General features: G+C 35.6%; 1 protein-coding gene across 15 annotated transcripts in view; it reads left to right on the top strand.

Annotated features, from left to right (window-relative positions):
- NBEA (neurobeachin) overlaps positions 1 to 23,870 on the top strand; it is a 509,188-nt gene that overhangs the window by 65,842 nt on the left and 419,476 nt on the right. For all 15 annotated transcript variants that reach the window (XM_038174546.2, XM_072032602.1, XM_072032605.1 and 12 more), the window contains exon 2: positions 22,652 to 22,883. In XM_038174546.2, coding sequence (XP_038030474.1) covers positions 22,652 to 22,883 — 232 coding nt within the window. The remainder of the gene's footprint in view (positions 1 to 22,651; positions 22,884 to 23,870) is intronic.

Genomic DNA, 23,870 nt, shown 5'->3' with positions numbered 1-23,870 from the left:
ACTTGAGGAGCATACTTAGTGTGCAGTTAAACTCATTTCTACATGCTGTAAATCACATTTACTTCTTTTTAATAAAGATGTCAGAAGACTGCACTCTGCCTTTTGGAGAAGATTTGCCAGTATTTTCAATTTTGAACATGTACTTTCAAAATTTTATCTGATTTGATCCTATCATTCATAACCAGTTGCAATGCTGCTAGATTTTGCAGGGATCTTGTAAGGGAATCTTAATAGCATTATTAATGTATACTATTTTCTGTAATTTTGCCTTACTTTGGTGTATAAAAAGTTGTCTGTGTTGTTACTGTCTTTATGCCTTGAATACTTGCATTTTTTATTTTGTTTCCAAATTTGAGAATTTCAAATTAAACATTTGAAAGAAAGTAATCTGTGACACCTCAGTGTTATGTATCTTGTGTGTGAAACAGTAAGTATCTGACTATAATGGTTTTTGTCATAAAATGTCATAGATAAGTCCTTTGGTCATGTCTTCTGTTATACGGTGCCTTCTTTTCACATATTTTCAGTGTTAAGTCTACTTTGGCTATGATCTCATACAGCTTAAAATGCCTTTTCTAGACTTCATTCTTTTCATTATTTTTAAAGAGTGCAACTTTAAATTTGAAACATTTAACTTTTTAACTTTTTTTTTTTTTTTTTTTAATAAACATGGTAATGAGTTGATGTTTGTGGTCTTGTGGTCTTGTCTGGTTGCTGTTGCTGATGTGAAATTAAATAGTTCTGTACTGCATAGAATAATAAATAGCATTTAAAATACAAAACAGAAATTTTTCCTTGTGGTAATTTAGGGTTTCCCTAAATTTACTCTGATATAAGATGTTTAAGTGCTCATTCTATCAAAGATTTAAGCAGGTCTCTTATATATTACTACATATTTCTACACCTTATGTGAGAGAAACTTTGTGCAAATTTATAATATGAAATCTCCAAAAGTTGAGTAATGTATATAAAACAATCCCATTTTAAAAAGAAACAAATCATAGATATCTGTACAGAGGAGCAGTGTATGGTTTGTGCTTTAGAGGAATAGAGAGGGTAGTTGGTGAGTTTTGATAATGATAATAACATAGAACTCCCAAGGTCCCAGAAGAAATACAGAATCATAGAATGGCTTGGTAGGGACACTTGAAGATCATCCAGTCTAACCTCTCAGTTGTGGACAAGGATATCTTTCACAAGAACAGGTTGCTCAAAGCCCTGCCCAACCCAGCTTTGAATATCCCCAATGATGGGGCATCCATGTCTCTAAGCAACATGTTAAGCCTCACCAGTCTCATTGTGGAAAAATTTCTTCCTTATATCTAATCTAAATCTACCTCTTTCCAGTTTAAAACCATTGCCTCTTGTACTGTGACTCTTGCCCTGGTAAAAAGTCTCTCTCTCATTCTACAAGCCCCCTTAATGAAAGGCCACAATAAAGTCTCCCTGGAGCCATATCTAATTGTGTATGAATCTATATCTTGTGAGAACTGAGTGATGCAACAATGTTCTGCAATGTCTTTCTGATGAAACTTGGCCATGTCTTGTGATGCTGATGAGAGTCAATGAAGCACAAGGATATGTAATGGATACTCACCCTTTTTTCTTATTCATGAAAGTATAAGCTTGATTTAGATTGCAACCTGTGTCATTTGTCGATCCCTTTATCAGTGTAAATTTTAGGAGAGTTTGTAGAGAAAAAAATGTGTTAATGCAGTATTAACAAATGTATCAAGCATGAAGTACTTATAATACAGTTTGTGACCTACTTTTTGAAATAAGAAATATTTATTTCACTAATTCATCATTAACAGTAAATCTTCATGTGTCTATGTCCCTAGCTCTTATGGTTTTAGATAAATTCAGATTATTGATCTGAGAAAAGTAAGTTTTACATTGTCGGTTAAATACCTGTTAGTAGTTATAATAAATATTAGTGATGAATTTTCTCATAAAATTTATTACAAATATGTGTATATATGCAGTTCTAATATTTAATAGACATGAATGTAGTTGTATTAAAGAGATGGGCATCCTAAAATAATAAAACAAAGGTGGAGAAAAAATAACTTTCTCACATTTTTTGTAGGAATTTTCTTAATTCCATTTTACAAGGGATCTGAAATAAACTTTTAATACTACTTGTAATATCAAATTACACCTGAAAAGCATGTAGTTCAAAAAAATAAATATTTAGACAAAAAAAGTGTTGTTTTTTTTTTGCAGTGCTACTTGTAATAAGACTGATACTACTAAATATTTTATAGTAAGTTTTGATGCCTTTTTAAGTTCAGTTCTAAAAATTGTTGTAACTTGAAAATTAACTAAAATGATACATAAAAGGACCTATATTGTGTCTTTTAAAAATATTATTATAAATATAATTTGGTCTGGAATATCAAGAAATGAACCAGATGAGAGAGCTGTGTGAAAATTGCTACTCAGTCATCTAAGATAATTTAAATGCCTTGACCTGGGAGAGTAGGAGTTACGGGGATTTTGATAATGGAGTATTTTTTGATGACTTTGTCTGCTTTTGCACACTTGTGTTGTACCATATTGTTAAACATGCTTTGGATAGTTTTTTTCTTTTTATATACCTGTTAGCTTTAATGAAAGGTAATGCTGTCTTGCTTTTATTATGTGCCTAAAACTTTGAGGCATTTTTGTATGTAAACTTAGCCTTTCGTGTACACTTAGACTCCTATAAGGTTGCTTTTTTGGTAACATTTTTTATTTTAATTGGATTTGCTCTGAAATCACTTCTATAAAAAATGCAATTCATAGGTTTTGTGGTTTTTTTGGTTGACAACAAAGTAAGTGTGTTGAAATTCTAAAATCAGAATAAATATTACTAATAAAAACATTTCACATATTAAGGATCTTGAGCATTTGTCAGTATGGAGTCAGCTTTCAATGTACCTGTGCCCTAAGTATAGAATTTTAGTTAAGTACACACTGTTTGCCCATTTGTTCCTGTACAAGTCAGTTTGGACTTCCAACAGTTGATCTACTAGCAGTCTACTAACGTTCAGTCCATGGTGCTCCAATCTGATATTAAAAATAGTAATAATAAAAGACAATATAATCTTAATTGAGTCTTAAGTTAGCCTTTGTCCATTGTTTTCACTGATTTTGAATTAATTAAACCTCTTTTTGTAGTGTCAGCATGCAGTGGTTGACACCACTTAAAACAGAATGAAATGGGTCCAGCCAGCGATAGCACTCCCATGTCAGCATGTTCACCTTTATGCAGATGGATTGCCTGCTTGCCTAGGCTCCTTCAGCACAGCCCCTGCTAATTCAGTGGGGTATTCTGCATGTGTTAAGCTCCTCCTATGTTGTAGTAACTGCTTAGCTTTGATTGTTAGGCTGAGAGGGAGGCTGATAAAAGGATCCATCACTGTCAGTATTAGAAACCCAAAGTTAAAGTCCCCTATGTCAATCACACTTGGAGTGAGCTAATAGAATGATGATCTAAGTGGGAGGTGTCATGACACCAGAGTGTCATGCTACCATCCAAAGGGACTACAACAGGCTGGAGAATTGGGCTGACAGGAATCTCATTAAGTTCAACAAGGGGAAATGTGAAGTCCTGCACCTTGGGAGGAACACCCTCATTCACCAGTACATACTGGTTGAGGCCAGCTGGAAAGCAGCTCTGCAGAAAAGCACATGAGAGTTCTTGTAGACACCAAGCTGAACATCAGTCAGCAATGTGCCTTTGCTGCAAAGAGGACTAGCAGTATCCTGGACTACAGTAAGTAGTTTTTGCTCAGCAGTGGTAAGGCCACACCTGCAGTCCAGTTTTGGGTTCCCCAGCACAGGAGAGACATGAATGAGCTGGAGGAAGCCTGACAATGCCCACCAGGATGACCGAAGGACTGGAGCAGCTCTCTTATGATGTAAGGTTCAGACAGCTGGGAATGGAGAAGAGAAGGCTCAAAAGGGGTCTCATAAATGACTATAAATCTCTGTGGGGAGGGGTGGAAAGAGGACAGAGCCAGACTCTTTTCAGTGATGCCCAATGACAGGAGAAGAGCCAGTGGGCACACACTGGCGCACACACTCTGAATGCCCACTTCTCTGCTGGGTGGCTGATGGAGCCCTGGAACAGGTTGCCTATAGAGGCTGTGGGGTCTCCTTGGAAATCTAAAGTCATCTGGACATAGTACTGGATGGCCTGCTATAGGTGTCCCTGCTTGAGCAGAGGAGTTGGACTAGGTGACTCCCAGAGGTCCCTGCCAACCTCAGACATTTTGTGATTCTGTGAGATGTTTGCAAAAATCATAGAATATCCTAAGTTGGAAGGGACTCACAAGGATCACCAAGTCCAATTCCTGGGTCCCCACAGGACCATGTGTCTTAGAGTGTTGTACCACCGCTTGGGGAGTCTGTCCCAGAGTCTGACCAGCCTCTGGGTGCAGACCCTTTCCCTAACCCCCAGCCTGACCCTCCCCTGCCCCAGCTCCATGCCATTCCCTTGGGTCCTGTCGCTGTCCCCAGGGATCACAGCTCAGCGCCTGCCCCTCCGCTCCCCTCGTGAGGGAGCTGCAGGCCGCCATGAGGCCTCCCCTCAGCCTGCTCTGCTCTGGGCTAACAAACCAAGGGACCTCAGCTGCTCCTCATACGTCTTCCCCTCTGGACCCTTCAGCCTTAAGCAGTGTGACCAGAGCTCAATGAATCTTTCTTTCAATACAGAACTTTATAGAATCGTGGAATCATAGAATGGCCTGGGTTGAAAAGGAGATTAAAGATCATCTAGTTTCACCCCTCCTGCTCCAAGGAAGGGTTGCCAACCACTAGAGCAGGCTGCGCGGAAGAGGTATAAGAGGCATAGTGCCTCTCATAAGTGAAGCATTCAGAAAAAAAAATAATAATAATAAACCTCAAGTATCATTTGGGAGCGGAGAATGATGTATACTGCTTTGCAGTTAGAGTTAAGTTTGACACCAGAATTCTTTCCCTGAGCATGCTGTCATCTTCTTTGGGAGTGACGCTTGCTTTATGATCAAGCTATTATTTTTCTTCCTGTCACTAAGAGCAGTTAGAATTTCATTTTGCAACATTTCTTCTTCTGCTTTAATTCTGTTTAGCTAGTTATGGGTAAGTACATATTCTTTTGTGGATTTTCCTGCTGCCTAGAGAAATAAGAATTGTACAGAAAATAAAGCAGCATAAAATAATTGGTTTATAATTTAGATGTTCAGAATCAGAATGAAGCAATCTGCTGCTTATAAATAATAATAAGAAAATAATAATAAAAAAATCTGGTTACTGGAGTTCATAATTCTGATATTGCTATCAACATGGCTGTAAAAGGAATTTTATTTTTTTTCTTCCCTCCTCTTCATGTATTTCTGGAACTTCTGCTATGGATAGGATTTATATGTGAATTTTTTGAGGAGATAAGCCCCTGACTATGTATTTAAATTGAAATAAGCCAAGTAGAACTAATGGAATAATTAAATGTTTCATTAACTAGTGAAATAGTTTATTTGCACAATAAAATCACGCTTATTGCATGTATTCAGTAAGTCAAGAATACAAGAAGATTTGCTGTATAATAAAATTTGGAGTAGTATTGGAAAGAAAATGTACTTTACATTTTTATCAAGATTGCACACTTATTTTGAAGAGTATGTTCTTGCAAAGTTGTTCTCATCTGTTTATACATATGGTGAAATATTTTTTAACTTGGCATACATGCTTCTCATTATTATTCATTTGTTAAAAGAGAAACCAAATACGTTTTCTATTTTGCCAGTTGGGAATGGTTACTGAAGACCTTACTTTGAAGGAGCTTTTACACATTATTATTCTTTATATATGTCCCTTCTTTTTCCATTTATATAATTATTCCATTTCCTGTAGAGTACCATTTTCACCTAAACAGAGTACAGTTTTACACAGGCAAAAAGGGGAAAAAGATACTCAGTGTTAATCATGATGAACTAAAACAAATGTCCTTGACAATGTTTGTGAAACTTCATGAATTAATATAAAACAAATAATGCATTTCAAAAGGTAAAATCACCAAATAACAATAACTATACTTCTAGGTTTTTTCTTGTTAAATATTGCTCTTTAGCATTTCACATATTCAGAACTCTAGTTGAGACATTTAAAATACTTTATGCAATGAGTTCTGAAAAGTGCTTTTGATAGTTGTCTATTTTACGATGTTAGATATATTTTGTATTTAATACTGTGTTTAGGTTAGGTACAGCTAACTATAGTTACAGTGCTTTTTTTTTTTTTTTTTTACTCTTGCTTAATCGAGTGAGTGGAAAGGGGAAGAAAACTAACTGAATCCAACCTTTTGAATAGGCATTTTTTAAAGTCCCTTTGCTTTTTTACTGCTTAGTATACTTTTCCTACAAAACAAAAGGTGTGTAAAGGCTTTTAATATAATACAAAAACTTTAAAATATCAAGTGTAAGTACTACCTTTTGTGAATCGTCTAATTCTGTTGTTTTACTTTCTCATTTCAGTTAGGTGAATAGATTTTTTTTTTGTCTTTTTAATAAAGATGTATTAAACTCCTGTGAAATCTAATTTCTTCTAAAATTTGACTGAGGAATGTGAGTTAGGCATCTCCAAACCTAATCACTTCAAATGAGAAGTATGATTATTTTAGAGCCAAAGTATTCATTAATAAGAGATGGCAACATAGAAGAAGTAGAATTAAAATGGGTTCTAATTCTATTTTTTAAAAAACTTTTTTTACAGCTTTGCCACCCCCCCCCCCCCTTTTTTTCTGGAGTCAGTAAAACTGTTCTTACTAATAAGAATGTATTTCTTCCAGAGTAGAGGAGGTAAAAAGTTATTTAAGTATGGAGAAAAGCACAGCTTTGTACTTGATAAATGTTTTTTATTTGTTTGTTTGGTTTTGGTTTTTGTTTGTTTTTAATCAAGAGGAATACCATGATCCATAATGTGATTTGAAACTATATTAGTTATGTCAATATCAGCTAAGCATAATGCGAAAGAAATTGTACATATTTCTAAGAAATTTGTTTTAATGTAATGAAGAACGCTTGACTTTCCTCCATTATACAACACCTATCCTTGCGATTATTGACAGTTCAGTTATAGTTGTCTTATAATCAAATCAGATCATATGTGATCTTTGCTCGGGTGCCATAAAAAGAATGCTTAGTACACGTGGAGCTGATTAATTAGTTTTTTTCAGATAGAGTGTTTGAAATTCAGACCATAGGAATTTTATTGTCAGAATCTGGGTCTGAGTCTTGGAAATATCATAAGAGTGCATCCTTAGCTGTTATGTCCAAGCTTCAGCCTGTATTACTTAATTAAATTATTAATAAGTATAGTATCAAAACATGGAAGATATGTGAAGTTCAAAGCTACATTGCCTGTCAAATAGTAATTTTACCGTGTACTTTATTATTATTATTATTATTATTATTATTATTATTATTATTATTATTATTATTATTATTATTATTATTATTATTATTATTATTAAATAAACCAACTAAGGAACACTAATGTGTTGTCAAGAAAGAGTAAAACAAAACATTTTTATGCCATTGTATAAACCCATGATATATCCATATATTCAGTGTTGTATAAAATTCTTCATAACTTCTAGTTTCCAAAGTATATATTTGAAGTAGCAAAAAATAGTAAGATAAGAAGGCATGAATAAATACGAACTTCAGATGAAGAGCATTTTTAACAAAGTAGGAATTTTCAGCATGGAAAAGAGATGACCAAGTTTATTTAGCATGAATGTGAGTTAAATGGAGAGTGTGACAGAAAACATTTGTTCTTTATTATTCAAAAATGCAAGAAGTAGAGGGCCGAAATGAAGTCATTTATATATATATATATATACATATATGTATATATGCACACATACAGTAGATATATAACAATCTTATTACACAGTACATCAAGAAACAGTGGGACTCATTGCTACAGGATATTAAAGGTCCAAAAAGATGAGAGTTCAGAAATTAATCAGAGAAAATCATGGAAGGAAATCCATCAACTTATTGAAACAAACTTTTAATTCTGGATCAGGAAACTCTCAATTCACAGGTAGTGTGAATCTGGGTCTTTGTAAAGGAGAAAATTCAGTATATGCTTGTCCTCTTCTTATTTGAAGATATTTGATGTTTTGCTGCTTAAATAGGCTAAGTAGACCTTTTTACTGTTCTTATTTTCCTGAACAGTAGTTCGAATAGTAACACCAGGCAAATACAAATGAGCGAGCTAGTGCAATATTGAGATAACCTTGTTCTCTTTACTTGGACTTCCTACTGCAATAATTTGGTTTCATTTCCTTATGGGTTTCATTTTTAAAAAGGTGTATTTATTTTTTCAAGTGCTGCGACACTTGTGTAGCAAGGTAATGTCATGATTTTAAATAACCAAAACAGAGGGAAGCCACATACATTCAGTATCAGAATAAATCATTTTTTTCACTCTCAACTTGGTTCTAGTTGCATAATTGTTCCTAACCCTAATTTCATCTAGATCATGTGAAAAGGTGAAAAGTATGGGCACTTGTACATTAAATGGTGTTCAGCTTGGAAAAAATGAACAATTACAAAACTTTCATGAAAGGGAAACACACTGACCACTGACAAGTCGTTTCTTATCCTTATTTATCTCCTTTTAATTTCATCCTTAAAATTAACTTCCATGGTTAGAGTTGCATAATTGACCTCTCCTATTTTGCTGCGTAATTCTGGCCTTTCCTTTCAGCAAAAATTTGGCCTTTTCTTCTGCCAGTTAAAGAAAATTTTGTTCTATTGAATAAAATTCATAATAATACTAATGCTAGTAATAGTAATAAAAAGCAATTAGGGTTCAATTCTGCCTTTGTGAAACAATTGTCATCACAGTCTCTTTTGTGCCTCCTTAAGTGGTTGTGGCTTTAGGTTATACCCTTGCAGAAAAAAAGTCTTAAATATTAATGACAATTAAAATCCTTTGGAAGACCAGTCAAAACAATTATCATTGTGAGTTATTTAGAGAAAGAGAAAGGGTCTAATGTAGACAAATCTGTTTTGAAAAAATCTTTCTTACAAATTTGCGATTGCTCTTATAACCAGTGGAGGTTTCCTATAAGGATGGCTTAAGAGAGTTTTTAAAGCACTATACCTGTCTTATAACAGTATCCCACTCACTTTCATGGACAAGGAGAATGTGACACATGATACACCTTCTCTTAATTTGCCAAAATACTACAAAGAAAATAGCATGGACTGGCTAGAAAATAGCATGGACTCTAGAAAATTTAGATTTTTTTATTACTGTTTTTATTTAGTATTGTTGTTATTTATTATGGAACAAGTTTCAGGCTAACAAAATTGAGAAGCCACAGGAGTTATATAGCCATCGATATTGAATCTTGCTGTTAATTTTCCCAACCATGGGAAAATGACACCTCATGTTATAAACATTTGCATGTTTATTTTGATGGCAACACTGTATTTTATCACATACTGAACAGCATTATAAATGCATAAATGATTGCATTTGCAGAGAAATTATTAAAGCTTTTTTACTGACTAATTATATTTAGAAATGTATTGTTAGCTGTAAATTAAATTGAACTATGACAAAATGCACTTATCAAGGAAACAAAGTAAACTTAGAGATAAAACCACGCTTGTTTACATATTTGATTTTATGATTATTTATAAAATATAGCCAAAAGGCATTTCAGTCATAACAAGAATTATCTAGGTTCTACAGGAATCCTTTGTTCAAGCTCCATGTCCAACACTTGTTTTGTAGTCCAAAAAAGAGTTGTAAGGAAATGAGGTAGGGTTTTTCATTGTGCTTAAATACTGGTTTGTTTTCTTTCATGCTGTATCAATACCCAGGTTAACTTCTGGAACAAAAGACTGTAAAAAGTGGTTAATGCTTTTGGCATGTAATTAAAAATGGAGAACTGTTGAAAATGAACATGTTGAAATAAAATGCGAAGCATCATAAACTGATCATAAGTGTTAATATTGAAAAGTTTCAAAATACTGACATGGGAAGTGTTGTCAGATATCTCAAAATTATTGTTGTAAGCAGTCAGCAGGATGTTGAGAATTAAGCACATTTTTGTTGTTGTTTTCATGAACTTCTTACACTTTAGCAATATTTTCAGATAGACTGTAAGACCAGTATTATGCACTTCTCACTTCACTGTTTTAGATTATGTATCCCCAGAATGGTGGTTCTTGCAGGCTATCACTCTATCATTAACCATTCATGTAAACAGGATACCTTCAACACCTTTGTATACTAATGGCACTATTACAACTAAATTAATTAGAAATGTTCTACTTTTAAATATCGCATAGCGGTGACTTATAGTTTTCAGTTTTTCTGGAGTCTTAGAGCATCTTATGACAGGAGGAAAATGTTTCAGTCCTAAATAAAGGCAATTAAACATCCTAAATAAATCAAAATCTAAGAAAAAGATGGACATGAGAGAGCACTATTTAATAATGGATGATTTAATTTTAGAATAGGTAATAGATAGCTTAATCTTAATGAGAGGAATGTAAATAATTCCAGTTCTTACCAAATGCCAGTTCAAGTGTATATATACAAAGGAAACTGGGTTAATAGGAGATGATATTTAGCAAGGTAAATGAATTGCATGTGTTGATTATTTTTATAGAAAGCTGATTGCAGTATGAAAACTACCTAGGCTAAACTTCTTTATGTTCAAATATTCATGTCCTTTAGACTAAAAATAGGTTATTTTTTGTTTGCTGAATATCTCAGGTAACCAAATTTCACTTAGTATGAAAGAACAGGTAATTAGAGAAATATTTTGCTCCTGGGTTTTTGGGAAGGATGCAGGACATCAGTGCTGTGTCAATCCTGTTAAAGTATATTGGGTATACTGCTTTGTAGTGAAAATAACTTATACTATGTAAGTTTGCAAGGTCTGTAGGGCCAAAAGCTGAGGCCATGGGTGAAACCAGCTAGGAACTTGCAGAAGAGCTTCTAATGGGAAAAGGGTATGCAAAAGGGCTCTTTAATAGTGAGGAAAATGCAGCTAGTGCCAACAGAGAGCATCTGCTTTGCATCTCTGATTACCTAATGGGAAAAGAGGAGACTGTAAGAGAGCCTGCAGGCTCTTCCTTTTGGGTTCACCAGCCAAAGGCTGACTGCTTCGTTGTACAATGGAAGGAAACAATTATTAATATGTCTCTGAGACATGATCTGGAAGGAAAAAAATGCAGTTATGCTGGTACTGTAGTGGTAAAAGGTGCTTCAAAATAATAAACATATATATGTGGCCCAAAATTATCTGTTGCAGATTAGTAAAATAAACAGGAAAAGAGCCTTTTGCTGCTGACACAGGAACACTAGACCAGGAGGATGACTTTGGTAAAAACTGAGTGTTTTTGGAGTTTTGGGTTAGGTATTTGTATGTAAAATATCTTGCTCAGTCCTCATTTCTGCCACAATCCATTGGATTCCTGATCCAACTGTCTTTAAGTGGGTAAAATTTGTTATGTGCCGCAGGACCTTAAACTCTCACTTCGCATTGCTTGCTTCTAAGATAGGACTTTCAAGGAGTTGCAGTTTTGTGCTAGGGAAACTTTTATGAGGCCAGACATTTGAACTTTATCAGACTAATTTCTGTCCCATGCCAAAGTCAAGCATTCTTTAAAGTTCTGTGATCTGCTGGAGAACCATTGTCCTCTTTTTTGTTGTTGTTGGTGATGGTGGTTTGGTTGTTTTGTTTTTCTCTTTAAGCCTCAGTGGTACTTAGGAAAGATCTGGCTATGTGAGGTATGGGTTGACAAAAAGCAGGGAAGGGAAAGAGTTGAAATTGTTATTCAGCTAATGAGTAAGCCAAACTGTTGACCCTGTCTGTAAGTTATGTAGACTTGCAATGTATGTGAGCATAATTGATGCTTATATCTGTAAATCATGTGTGTGCTTGACTGCAGTTGACCTACCATTGTTTTGGATGCTTTGGTTGATTGCTCACTTGTATTACACAGAATCTGGTATAGCAGTGTACCCATAATTCTAATCTTAAAGTGTTCTCAAAATACCTCTCTACAATGTTTTTCTCTTATTTGACTTGTAGATCTGTGTGTCCTTCAGAAAAGCCAGTCAAAAATGACTTTTTCTCTATGCCAACGTCATTATATTTTATTTATTAAATTTCTGTTTTGTATTTATGACCTGAAAAAATAACTGTGACACAGTATATTTTGCCAATTTGAATGTGCTACAGTACATTGCTCCAGCATTCCTACTATAACAAATAGTTTAAACCATGCCTTAACATTGTGATCTTTTAAAAATAAATAATAGACTGTCATTTCAATTTATTAGGGTTTCTTCTTTCTAGTGAAGTTTCAACCAAAAAATTTCAACGCATCATGACAAAAACAGATACTAATCTGAAGTACATGGGGCAGCTTTTCTGAGCAGCACAACAATTTTTGACATTTTCACTTTCTTGTATCAAAGCAGCTTTGATGCTAAGAATGGATGAAGAGAGTCTGGAATAATATCTCACAGCACATGCAACTCAGTTTAAATACACAAAAACCTTTGTTCATTATGGACAATTCCTTTAAAAGTGTCTGTCTGGGACAAGCTGCTGAACTGACTTATTGTTAACATTTCCATTACTTAAGCATTATCGTTATCCTTAGTTAAGCATTGACAACCACTATTTTGCAGGGCTTATAAAAAGAGAGCAGCCCTTTGGAGAAGGACCTAGGGGTACAGGTGGATAAAAAGCTCCACATTAGTAAAAAGCATTTACTTGCAGCCCAAAAAGCCAACTGTATCCTGGGCTGCATCAAAAGCAGCATGGCCAGCAGGGCAAGGGAGGTAATTGTCCCCCTTTTCTCTGCTCTTGTGAGACCCCACCTGGAGCCCTGAATTCAGATCTGGGGACCCAGCACAAGAAGAAGGACATGTTAGAGTGAGTCCAGAGGAGGACACAAGGATGATCAGAGAGCTGGAGCACCTCTCCTATGGAGACAGGCTGAGGGAGTTGGGGTTGTTCAGTCTGGAGAAGAGAAGGCTCTGGGGAGACCTCATTGCGGCCTTCCAGTACCTAAAGGCGGCCTATAGGAAAGCTGTGGAGGGGCTCTTTGTTTAGTGGGTGTAGTGATAGAACAAGCTTTAAACTAAAAGACGGTAGATTTAGATTAGATATTAGGAAGAAATTCTTCCCTCAGAGGGCAATGAGGCACTGGCATAGGCTGCCCAGAGAAGCTGTGGATGCCCAATTCCTGGAGGTGCTCAAGGCCAGGCTGGATGGGGCTTTGGGCAACCTGGTCTGGTGGGAGGTGTCCCTGCCCATGGCAGGGGGGTGGGACTGGGTGGGCTTTAAGGTGCCCTTTATTTAGTATCACCAAATACCACCTTTATGTGGTATTACATTTATATAACTGCATTTTGCCAGTTTTGCCAAGTGCATGGCACAACCATCAGTATAATTGTTTAGATAACTGTAGCCATTTTTAATAAAGTATCACTAGTGCTAAATAAACCAGTGTGCCAGTTTCAGTTTGACTGTTGGCTTTTTGCTTTCATACTAGAAAATCTGCCAGTGCCAGTGGTATCATTTACAGCTGTCTGGCAGAAATTAAAGAAAAGAAGACGGTTCTTGTAATAATTTTTACTCTCTGTTCCTGGTTTATGTCCCAAGAAAGCTAATGTACTGAGGCAGATAACAGTGACAACAGGAGGGCATTAATAAGTACAGAGTTAATCTTCATTGCTTAGAGAATATTTGTTCTTTTACAACTCATGTTATCTTCCAAGCATTTCAAATATATGTTTTTGTTTCTCTTCATGATTGAAAAAGAAATGTTCTGGGAAAAAAAAAAAAAAAGTGTAGGTATTGTCAAAACTATTGATATTGACTTATAGAAAAGGAAGGGAGAAAGGAAATGATAAAATATTTTTCCTGGATAATTGTACTGGGTTTGAGAGCAGAGGCCAAAAGTTTTAAAACTGTGGTGGGTTGACCCCCATCAATTAGCTGCTCACTCACCGCACCCCACACCTTCACCAGAGTGATGGGTGAGAGAATCAGGACAGCCCACAGTTTTATTTCTAGGCATGACATGATATAGTATGGAATGTCCCTTTGGTCATTTGGGGTCAGCTGTCATCCTGGCTGTGTGCCCTCCCAGCATCTTGCTCACCCCCAGCCTACTTAAAGGAGGGACAGAGTTTAAACAGGGTGTTGACTCCATGCAAGCACATCTTGGCAATACCTAAAACATCAGTGCATTATTAGCACTGTTTTAGTCACAAATCAGCACCATATGGGCTGCCATGAAGAATATTAACTCCATCCCAGCCAGACCCAGGAGATGCCCTCTGTTTGTATAATAACATGCTTAAGCTTGGAAGTGACAAAAGAGATGTTGAATGTGTTACTTCATTCATACTTTCTCTGTAGGTATAAAAGACATGTTGAAATATTTATTTTTTCTCAGAATACTTTAAAATTGTCAATAAACTTATTAGGTAGTATGCATTTAGTGGCACCCTATTGTGTACATACTATATATTACTCAAGATAAACATATTTTTGAAGCTAAAATGAATGAAGGTCCCTTTAAAAATGGTATGGTAATGTGGAGAAAGACATGCTGTTTTCGTGATTCACATGAGAATCAATCTTTCTAGTGCTGTCATTTGGTTATAAACCATACTGTGAGCACACTGTGTGAGATTAATCTGACATAACATTAGATGTGTCTGTCTGGACTAGCTCTCCTTTTATTGTTGGTGAAAAATACTACATTCCCAGGGTAAGAATTATTTGATCCTAATGTTGTATCTAAAATCAGTGAGATGAATCACTGTCCAGATGCACTTTTTAGATGCACCTTCCATTGACAGTAAAGAGAATTTTGAAAATTACCCTGAATATAAACATCTGTAATTGAGATTTCTAAAGAACTGCATTCCAAGAGCATTTAAAATATGTATGTGTGTATATATACATGTATATATATATATATATATATATATGCCAGTTATGGAAAATAATGGAAAATATCAGTTTTAAGTGTTTATTATTTGTGGTTTTCTCTGTAGTCATGTTGATATGTTTAGATTAACAAAAATTCATGTGATCAACACACATTGGTCACTGAAAAGTTTCACTTATTTAATTTAGAATTCTAAACACTTTTCCATGAAGAAATAAACATTTATGTGGGTGAAAAAAATCCTCCTAAAAACTCTGAATTAATTGGTTAGAAATTAAATGTTTTAATTAATGACCTGAAAATAATAGCGGTTTTTTGTTTGTTTGTTTTTCTCGCCTGGGCCCACCACCTCTTCTGTCAGACTAGTGTGTCTGAATGCCTGAACTGGAGCTCTATCTTAATAAAAGAAGCAGTAGCTACCTGACTTCACATAGTTTGAACTCTCACTTGTGATTATGAAGTCAATGCAATGCTTCTTTTTGAGGAAAAGATGTTCCTGTTTGAATGAGCACTATTCTGGAATGTTATGTGATGGCCTTTATTAGCAAGGATAAAAGGTTTATTAGTTTTCTCCTTATAACTGTGAACTAATTTAGGATTTTAAGAGATTATCACTCCTATCCCAGCAGGTTATTTCTGACTTTTTCCCCATGGAAATCTATGCCAAAAGCAGTCAGCTGCTTTGCAAAGCTTAAAAGATATATGAAGATCAGGGACAGGAAAAGAATTAATAAATTTGTTTCACAGTTTGTTTCCAAACTGATTACCTCCTGTACTCACAAGGCAAGGCTGATTATCCTAATCAAATGTGTATATATTTAAATCTAAAGTGGTTCTCACAAACTAGTCCAAAATAAATGAGAATGGTTGTCATGTTGTCTGTAATATGTCCTTATTATTCTTGGCTTTAGAAAATGCAGAGCAAGTGTGACAGTAGTTAATTAGGAGGGGGGAGAATCAAATGCCTTGGTGCAAATTTGACCTGGATGTTACTAGAATTGTAGTAATTATATAATTGTGCTAATGCAGTTTTTCAATGGCACTGGCTGCCTAGTACTCTGGAATTTATATTCTTCATTTCTATTAAAATAAACACAGATAATAATCCAATTTGAAGGAACCAAGGAAAATGTACTGCTTTCAGCACTGATCAGCAAATTTAGAGATTTAAATATTTGAAGACTGTTTGTATAATTCTAATATATTTTCTTTGATCTAGACTAATATATAAAGTATAATTCCGTCTTAATGTGGGTGGGAAAAAAAAAGGCTTAATACTTAGAACTTGCATAGAGTCACTGAATGGTTTGGGCTGGAAGGGATCTTAAAGATCATCTGATTCCAAGTCCCCTGCCATGGGCAGAGACACCTCCCACCAGACCAGATTGCCCAAAGCCCCATCCAGCCTGGCCTTGAACCCCTCCAGGAATGGGGCATCCACAGCTTCTCTGGGCAGCCTGTTCCAGTGCCTCACCATCCTCTAAGCAAATAATTTCTTCCTTATATCTAATTTAAATCTACTCTCTTAGTTTAAAGCCATTACCCTTTGTCCTATCACTCATTGACAAAGAGTACCTCTTCTGCTTTCTTGTAGGGCCCCCTTTATGTACTAGAAAGCTGCTGTAAGGTCTCCCCAGAGCCTTCTCTTCTCCAGGCTGAGCAGGCCCAACTCCCTCAGCCTTTCTTCACAGGAGAGGTACTCCAGCCCTCTGATCTGATCTGATCTTATCTGATCATGGTCCTTCTCTGGATCCACTCTAACAGGTCCTCATCCTTCTTATGTTGGGGGCCCCAGATCTAAACACAGCGGTCTGGGTAAGACCTCATGAGAGCAGAATATTTATTACACCCTTAGCAAGTTTTCCAACGACACCAAGCAGAGTGGTGCAGTTGACATGCTGGCAGGAAAGGGATGTCATCTGGAGGGATCTGGACAGCTTTTACAAGTGGACCTGTGTGAACCTCATGAAGTTCAACAATGGCAAGTGCAAGGTCCTGCACCTGGGCCAGGGCAATCCCAAACACAAATATAGGCTGAGTGGAGAATGGATTGAGAGCAGACCTGAGGAGAAGGACCTGGGGGAGACAGATGAGAAGCTCAACATCAGTCAGCAATGTGTGCTTGCAGCCAAGGAAGTGAACTGTATCCTGGGCTGTATCAAAAGCAGCGTGGCCAGCAGGGCTAGGGAGCAGATTCATTGCTGGTAACTGCAAACAAATTTCACTTTGTTCTGGATAAACATGAAAATGAAAAAGTATGTTTGCCTGCCCAAAAGCATTTACAAGTTAAATACAAGATGAGAGGTCCTAGATGGTTATAGATAACACCCTTTTCTTTTTGGATGCATCCTTTTAATTAATATGACATTTGAGGAAACCAAAAACTGTTCAGAAAATCATGTTAACAACTAAAAGTATGTTTCAATTGTGCAAGTTAGTTAATAAGACTGAAAAAAGGAGGAATAGAGAGAAGCATGTGTAAAGTGCTAAAAGTAACAGAAATATTCACTTTAAGTGACATGAAACTTCTTCCAAAATTTGAGTGCAAAACATAGAAAAATAGGTGGTTATGAGAAAAAAAACCAAAAAACTATTTTATGTGTTAACATGAAAATAAGTGCAAAGAAAAATGTTTTATTTGATCTCTCTGTAGTTCAAATTTTGACAATTTATTGTTATTATGTGTTTGCACTGAGTCAATCTCTTTAGCACAATGCTCTCATGCACTTTTAACTGAATTTAACTGAAACAATACCAAATGCTTCTAAAGTATTTTCTTGCGTCATATGAAATCCTTAGGGTTCTTATATTTGCCTTTTTTCTTTTTTTTTTAACCACAGATGAAATTGTGTTGAAAAACTTTGTGTCCTCAGGGGTTTTTGTTTGTTTGTTTGTTTTTTAATGTTAGAATTAGTTCTGACCTGTGCTTTGAATTTTCATTCAGTATCAGGTCATCCTGATGTTCCATTTTTGTGTTTCTTCAGAGATTGTCTGCCATCTTTCCTGTTCTTTTTCATTCATTTGAGGAATTTTCTATTTTAGCTGCTATCTACTATCTCTTTGTTTCAGCACATTTCCTCAGAAGAATCTGATTCTGAAGAATTGTGATTTTTAAAACTGTGTAAATGTAATCCTAGATGTTCAGGAGCACATATTTTGCTCTATATCTAGAATTCAACTGTCAGATATACATGTATGTAGTCAACTTCTATATTTTGGGGGAATATTTAACATTTGTTCTAGGCCAAAAAGGTGTAAAAGACCATCTTAAGTTCTGCGTAGATGCAGAAGCCCATGAAGAAACAATTCTATTGTATAGCATAGTGAATGGGAGAGGCTTACTGAGGAATTGATGCAGTATTCAGGAGAATGGAGATTGAGTAATGCCTTTGAGGATGGTGATGTAGGTTAAGATTCTTGGAGCAATTTGCAAGGAGTTTCAACCTGTCATTGTAAACAACCTCAGGATAGAGAAGAAAGCCTAATTTGCTTATAGCTGACAGTTCAATACTTCTTCAGGAGGAGCTATGTTTTTGGCCGTTTTCATCTAACTTGGAACAGTGGTGTGAAAATTACTTTGCCTCTTCATTTATAACCACTTTGCTGTGAAAGATGCAGAGTAGTTTAAAAGTGATATGTGACCTTGACAAAGTACAAGCAATAATTCAAGATATTTAATCACAGTGAAAGTATGGTCTTTACTGAGTATGATGTTCACTTGAAGAATGCAAAGGAGGACGGAATGTATGACATAACAAAAATATTATATTTAATCTATAAGATGTATAAGGAGTACTGATTTATGGTATGATATACCAGCTACTGTAAGGATTTGCTTATGTTCATATTGTACTTCAGATGAAATTTGTCTTAGTACAGAAGTCTGCAGCATGTTATGTTAAAAATGATTACTTTATGGCAGGGCAATTTAACTTTCTGTATATGGTATTGCAGTCAGAATTGTACCCAAATTATGAAGTTGCAAGTTCATTATGACATTTCCCAGTTAACCACAGACAACTTTTAGTGTCAGCTAGTTATTTAAAGTTGTACCCATACTGGCTCTTTCTTTTACGGATGATAATTTTGAATTTGAGAGCTTGTCATATTGTAAATATAGGTAAAACTGTAATAGTGTGGTATTACTTTGTATTTACTAACTTTGAACTCTTTGAACTATATGTTATTGCCTGGCTACTTGGTATCATAAGAAATCTTTTCAACTCTTAAGAGTTGGTGGTTTAAAACTGTGTTTAATGATTTTTGGCTCTTCAGCAAACTTTGCCATTTCGTTAATATCAGCACTTGTTACCAACTTATTATTCCACTGGTACTCCACTTATAACTTCTCTGTGTAGTAAAGTCTGGTTAGTTATGATTGGTTATTCCTCTTCTTTTCTTATTATCCTAGGGAATTTTCTTACTTTTCTGGGGAAATGCACTTATAGACTTTTTTTTTTTTTTTTTTTTGAATGCATTTTGAGATGCATTTTTGAGAATTCATTTTGGTTTAGATTTTCCTTGTCATCTTAAAATTTGGTTCATGACGACTTAATATTTTACTTAAGAAAAGCAACTACTCTATACCCTTCCTATTTTTTTTCCATTAGTTTATTATTTTTTTTTTTCTGTTATTGAAGAGGTTGATTTTAATAATTGTGATCATTGTTGTGATCTAAATTTGTTTATATCTTTGTTAGGGGCAAATCAGGTTTAGTGGGTGATATTGGTGGTAGGGGGATGGTTGTACCAGATGATCTTGGAGGTCTTTTCTGACCCTAATGATTCTATGATTATATTTTAATGTTCTTTGTAGTGAAATAAACAGTCACTGACAGACTATGAATCTATTGCTGACAGATGGACAAGTATAAAAATTTTAATACTTACTGGATAGTCTGTAGTCCAGTACAACACCTTCATTGAAACCAATTTTACCATTCATTGTATTGTTGATACAGATTCTCTGTTTTAAATATACAGACATCTTATTTTTAATAGAACTGAATCACAGAATCACAGAATTTCTAGGTTGGAAAAGACCTCAAGATCATCGAGTCCAACCTCTGACCTAACACTAACAAGTCCTCTACTAAACCATATCCACCACACCAGGTTGCCCAAAGCCCCATCTAACCTGGCCTTGGAACACCTCCAGGGATGGGGCGTACACAGCTTCACTGGGCAACCTGTGCCAGGGCCTCACCACCCTCTGAGTGAAGAATTTTTTCCTAACGTCTAATCTAAATCTACCCTTTTTTAGTTTAATGCCGTTACTCCTTGTTCTATCATTCCACTCAAAAAGAGTACCTCCCCAGCTTCCCTGTAGGCTCCCTTTAGGTACTGGAAGGCTTAAAGGTCTCCCTGGAGCCTTCTCCTCTGCAGGTTGAACAACCCCAGCTCCCTCAGCCTGTCTTCATAGGAGAGGTGCTCCAGCCCTCTGATCATCCTCGTGGCCCTCCTCCGGACCTGCCTTAATAGGTCAATATCCTTCTTATGTTAGCAGTCCCAGAACAGAATGCAGGGCTCCGTGTGGGGTCTAATGAGAGCAGAGTAGAGAGGGACAATCCTCTCCCTCGCCCTTCCGGCCACATTGCTTTTGATGCAGCTCAGGACATGGGTGGCTTTCTGTGCTGCAAGCGCAGAGTGCTGGCTCATGTTAAGCTTCTCATCAACCAACACCCCCAAGTAATTCTCCTCAGGACTGCTCTCAATACATTCTCCACCCAGCATTTATTTGTGCATAGGATTTTAGTCTTGTGCATTATTTTAGTCAGTTTTGCCCATGCAGTGTTAATTTGTGATAAACAGCATATGAGGAAAATGAGATTAGTCTATACTGAACCTCTACAATCTGATAGAGATACTGCTATTCTTTTGTTGCTTTTAGATCTATGTTCTCAAAAAAAAAAAAGAGTGGGATTCATCTTGCCTATGTTAGGTATCTGAAAGTTGTGTTTCTAAATAGAATTGTAGAATAGTTGAGGTTGGAAGGGACCTATGGAGGTCACCTGGTCCAATGCCCCCTGCTCAAATGGGGCCACAGGTTGACAAGGTCTGGGTTCAGATGGCTTTAGAGTATCTCCCAAATAAAATTTGTTCATCCTAGTTTACCTGCATAGAAAGAAATGGAAAGAAAACAACAGTTCCATAGGGTGCATAGGTATATATTCAGGGTAGAAGCCAAAGCTAATCCTTGCTTAGTTGCATTAATTTTCTATAGATTGGAACTGAAGGAAGACTGAATATTTGGATAGGTTTATCTATAAAAAAAAAAAAAAAAAAGTTTGCATATTATTTCATATTGCTTCTTATTTGGAGTTTAATTTGAAAGCAATATAAAACCTTCTTTTTAATGAACTATGAAATAGCCTTGTTTTAAAAGTTAGCACTGAAATTATGCACTTGAGTTCATTGACTGTCTTTAATTAAAAATATTACTGCAATTTTAATCATATACCTACCTGGAACAAACAGAAAAGATTGTCTTAAACTTATTTGAGAATTAATTTATTTTGTTTTGTCTTCTGAATTAGGTAATATATTTCTAGTTATTGAAATTTAATATTGGTACTTTCAGAATTCAACAATCCTACAAGGATAAAGTAGGATTTTTTTTCCTTCAAAACTGAAAGGTATTTCTGCCATTAAAGGGCAAGCTTAGCTTATTTTTAAGCTAAGTTTATATACTGTTCAGTCAGATTTTCAGAGTTTATGTTCTTAAACTTACATAAGTGGCTATTTGTTTGGGATTGGTGACATGGTGAGTTCAGCTGCTTTAAGATAGTCTTAGTCTTGACTTGTTTTTTTTTTCACTTTTTCCTTAGACCTTTTTTTTTTTTTTTTCCTCCTAAAATGTGCCCACTGGTTGTGCCATTTAATTGGAATTCAGGGCATTAGATGGCATTTGGCACTTAGCCAGGTAGATAGGAATCAGTCTGAAGTTTTATCAGTGCTGCTGTTAAATCGCTCTTCATCTGAGTGCTTGTTCCTTTCCCAGTGCTGTTTCTTCCTACACCAGCAGCAGGTTTACATGGCCACATGATGAATTGTCCTGTGGTATAATTAGCACGTTTTCCATGGTTCGTTTGGTCCAGTGTAGTTCACTGATTCTTATTCTGCAGATGACTGCACAGAGGTTTGGGTGGTATAGAGGGAAGGGCAGTAAAATCTTGAAAACATGCAAGGTCAAGCGTTGTGTTATATCAAGAGGAAATATAGATAAGTTATTTTCAGTGTCTTTTTGCAGGTAAATTTCTCTCCCGACAAATGTGGGAAAGCTTCAGTTACTTTTTAGGTTTTCAGTTTCTGCATATTCTCCACTACTTCACTTTGGGCCAGGCTACCATTTCAGTTACTTTACAGTAAGGAATATTTCAAATATCTTTTGATTTTATTTTGTGAAAGTGTTGTAGTCAGCACTGTTACAAAATTTAAGGTCATATTTTATGCTAGTAGTGGATATATTTTGTACAAGATATGTTTTGCATAGCATGATTATCAGTCTGCTGTGACATCAAACTGATCAAACTCACAGCTGATCATAACTGTGAGTTTCTTTGTCAAAAGTACCTCCCTCACCATACAAAAATATTAGGTGTTGATCACAGTGCAGGTATGAGAGCCATTAAGCTATGTATTTCATGTTGTAATGTTGTTCTTGTTTTCTTTTGTAGCTGGTTGGTGGTGAATTTGATCTGGAGATGAACTTTATAATCCAAGATGCAGAGAGCATTACATGCATGTCAGAGCTTTTGGAGCACTGTGATGTAACATGCCAAGCTGAAATCTGGAGTATGTTCACAGCAATTCTACGTAAAAGTGTCCGTAATTTACAGACTAGCACGGAAGTTGGCTTAATTGAACAGGTACTGCTGAAGATGAGTACTGTGGACGACATGATTGCAGGTATAAATTACCAACTGATAAAATAATTCTTATATTGCTGAACTGTCAACTTATTGTGATTATGGAGGGTTTGGGGATAATTTGTTTTTCACTTAAAGTAATATTTTGCTTTTTCTGACTGCTATCGAGGCAGAATTTTTACCAGTTTTAGAAAAAATGAAGGAAAGAAAAGGCATTGTTATTTTAGAATATATGTAGATAACTGTCTAAACTAATTGTCAACCTGTTTAGGCTTGTTACCTTTCAAGGTAATATATTAATTCTGAAATGCATTTATCATTTTGAATTAGTATTATGATGCTTGAAGTATTGTTATGACCCGCTTTAAATGTGAGCCACATCTGACAGCATATCAGAAATTATTCATATATATGAATGCTGGATATATGGATTATATTAAACAGTTTATTTCTGTACATCATTTAATAATGTATAGCTGTGCTCCCTATAATGTCTCTGTTGTTTGTACTTGTGAATTTTAATGGCCTGAAATTTTTTACAGTAGAAAATGTAGCATTCTTTGCTCACTGAAAATATCTGATGTTGTTCTTGCATAGCTAAGGTTTCCACATTACTTTTGAAGGAGTTTGTCATTCCATACTACATCTGCTCAGTAATATGGTAATCCTGAATGATTTGGCTAGAAAAGCAGGTTGGGTTGTCTAGTTTAAATATGACAGCCAAGAGCTACATGTGCTTACTTATCTATGCCTTATTTTTACTGGAGAGAAACTTAAGCATTTTCTTTCAACTAAGTGTGAAGTTAATTCTTCATCTTTATATAGCTGGGGACTTCTAATATACTTAAATTGTGAGGCGCTTTTGAAAGATTGAAGAGGTTTTTCTTCCATAATTCTAACTCTTAAGACTTTAGGTAATGATCTGATTCCTGGCAGATATATAGACTTTGTGGAACAATAAACCAGTGAGGATTTCAGACCAGAAACAAGAAGAGGATAACAGCAGCATGAAATATGAATTATTCAA

Source organism: Anas platyrhynchos, chromosome 1 (genome assembly GCF_047663525.1).
Source record: "Anas platyrhynchos isolate ZD024472 breed Pekin duck chromosome 1, IASCAAS_PekinDuck_T2T, whole genome shotgun sequence".
In the NCBI taxonomy this organism is placed as follows: domain Eukaryota; kingdom Metazoa; phylum Chordata; class Aves; order Anseriformes; family Anatidae; genus Anas; species Anas platyrhynchos.
Note: the sequence above shows the minus strand (reverse complement) of the source record. Positions and strands in the feature narration are given on the sequence as shown.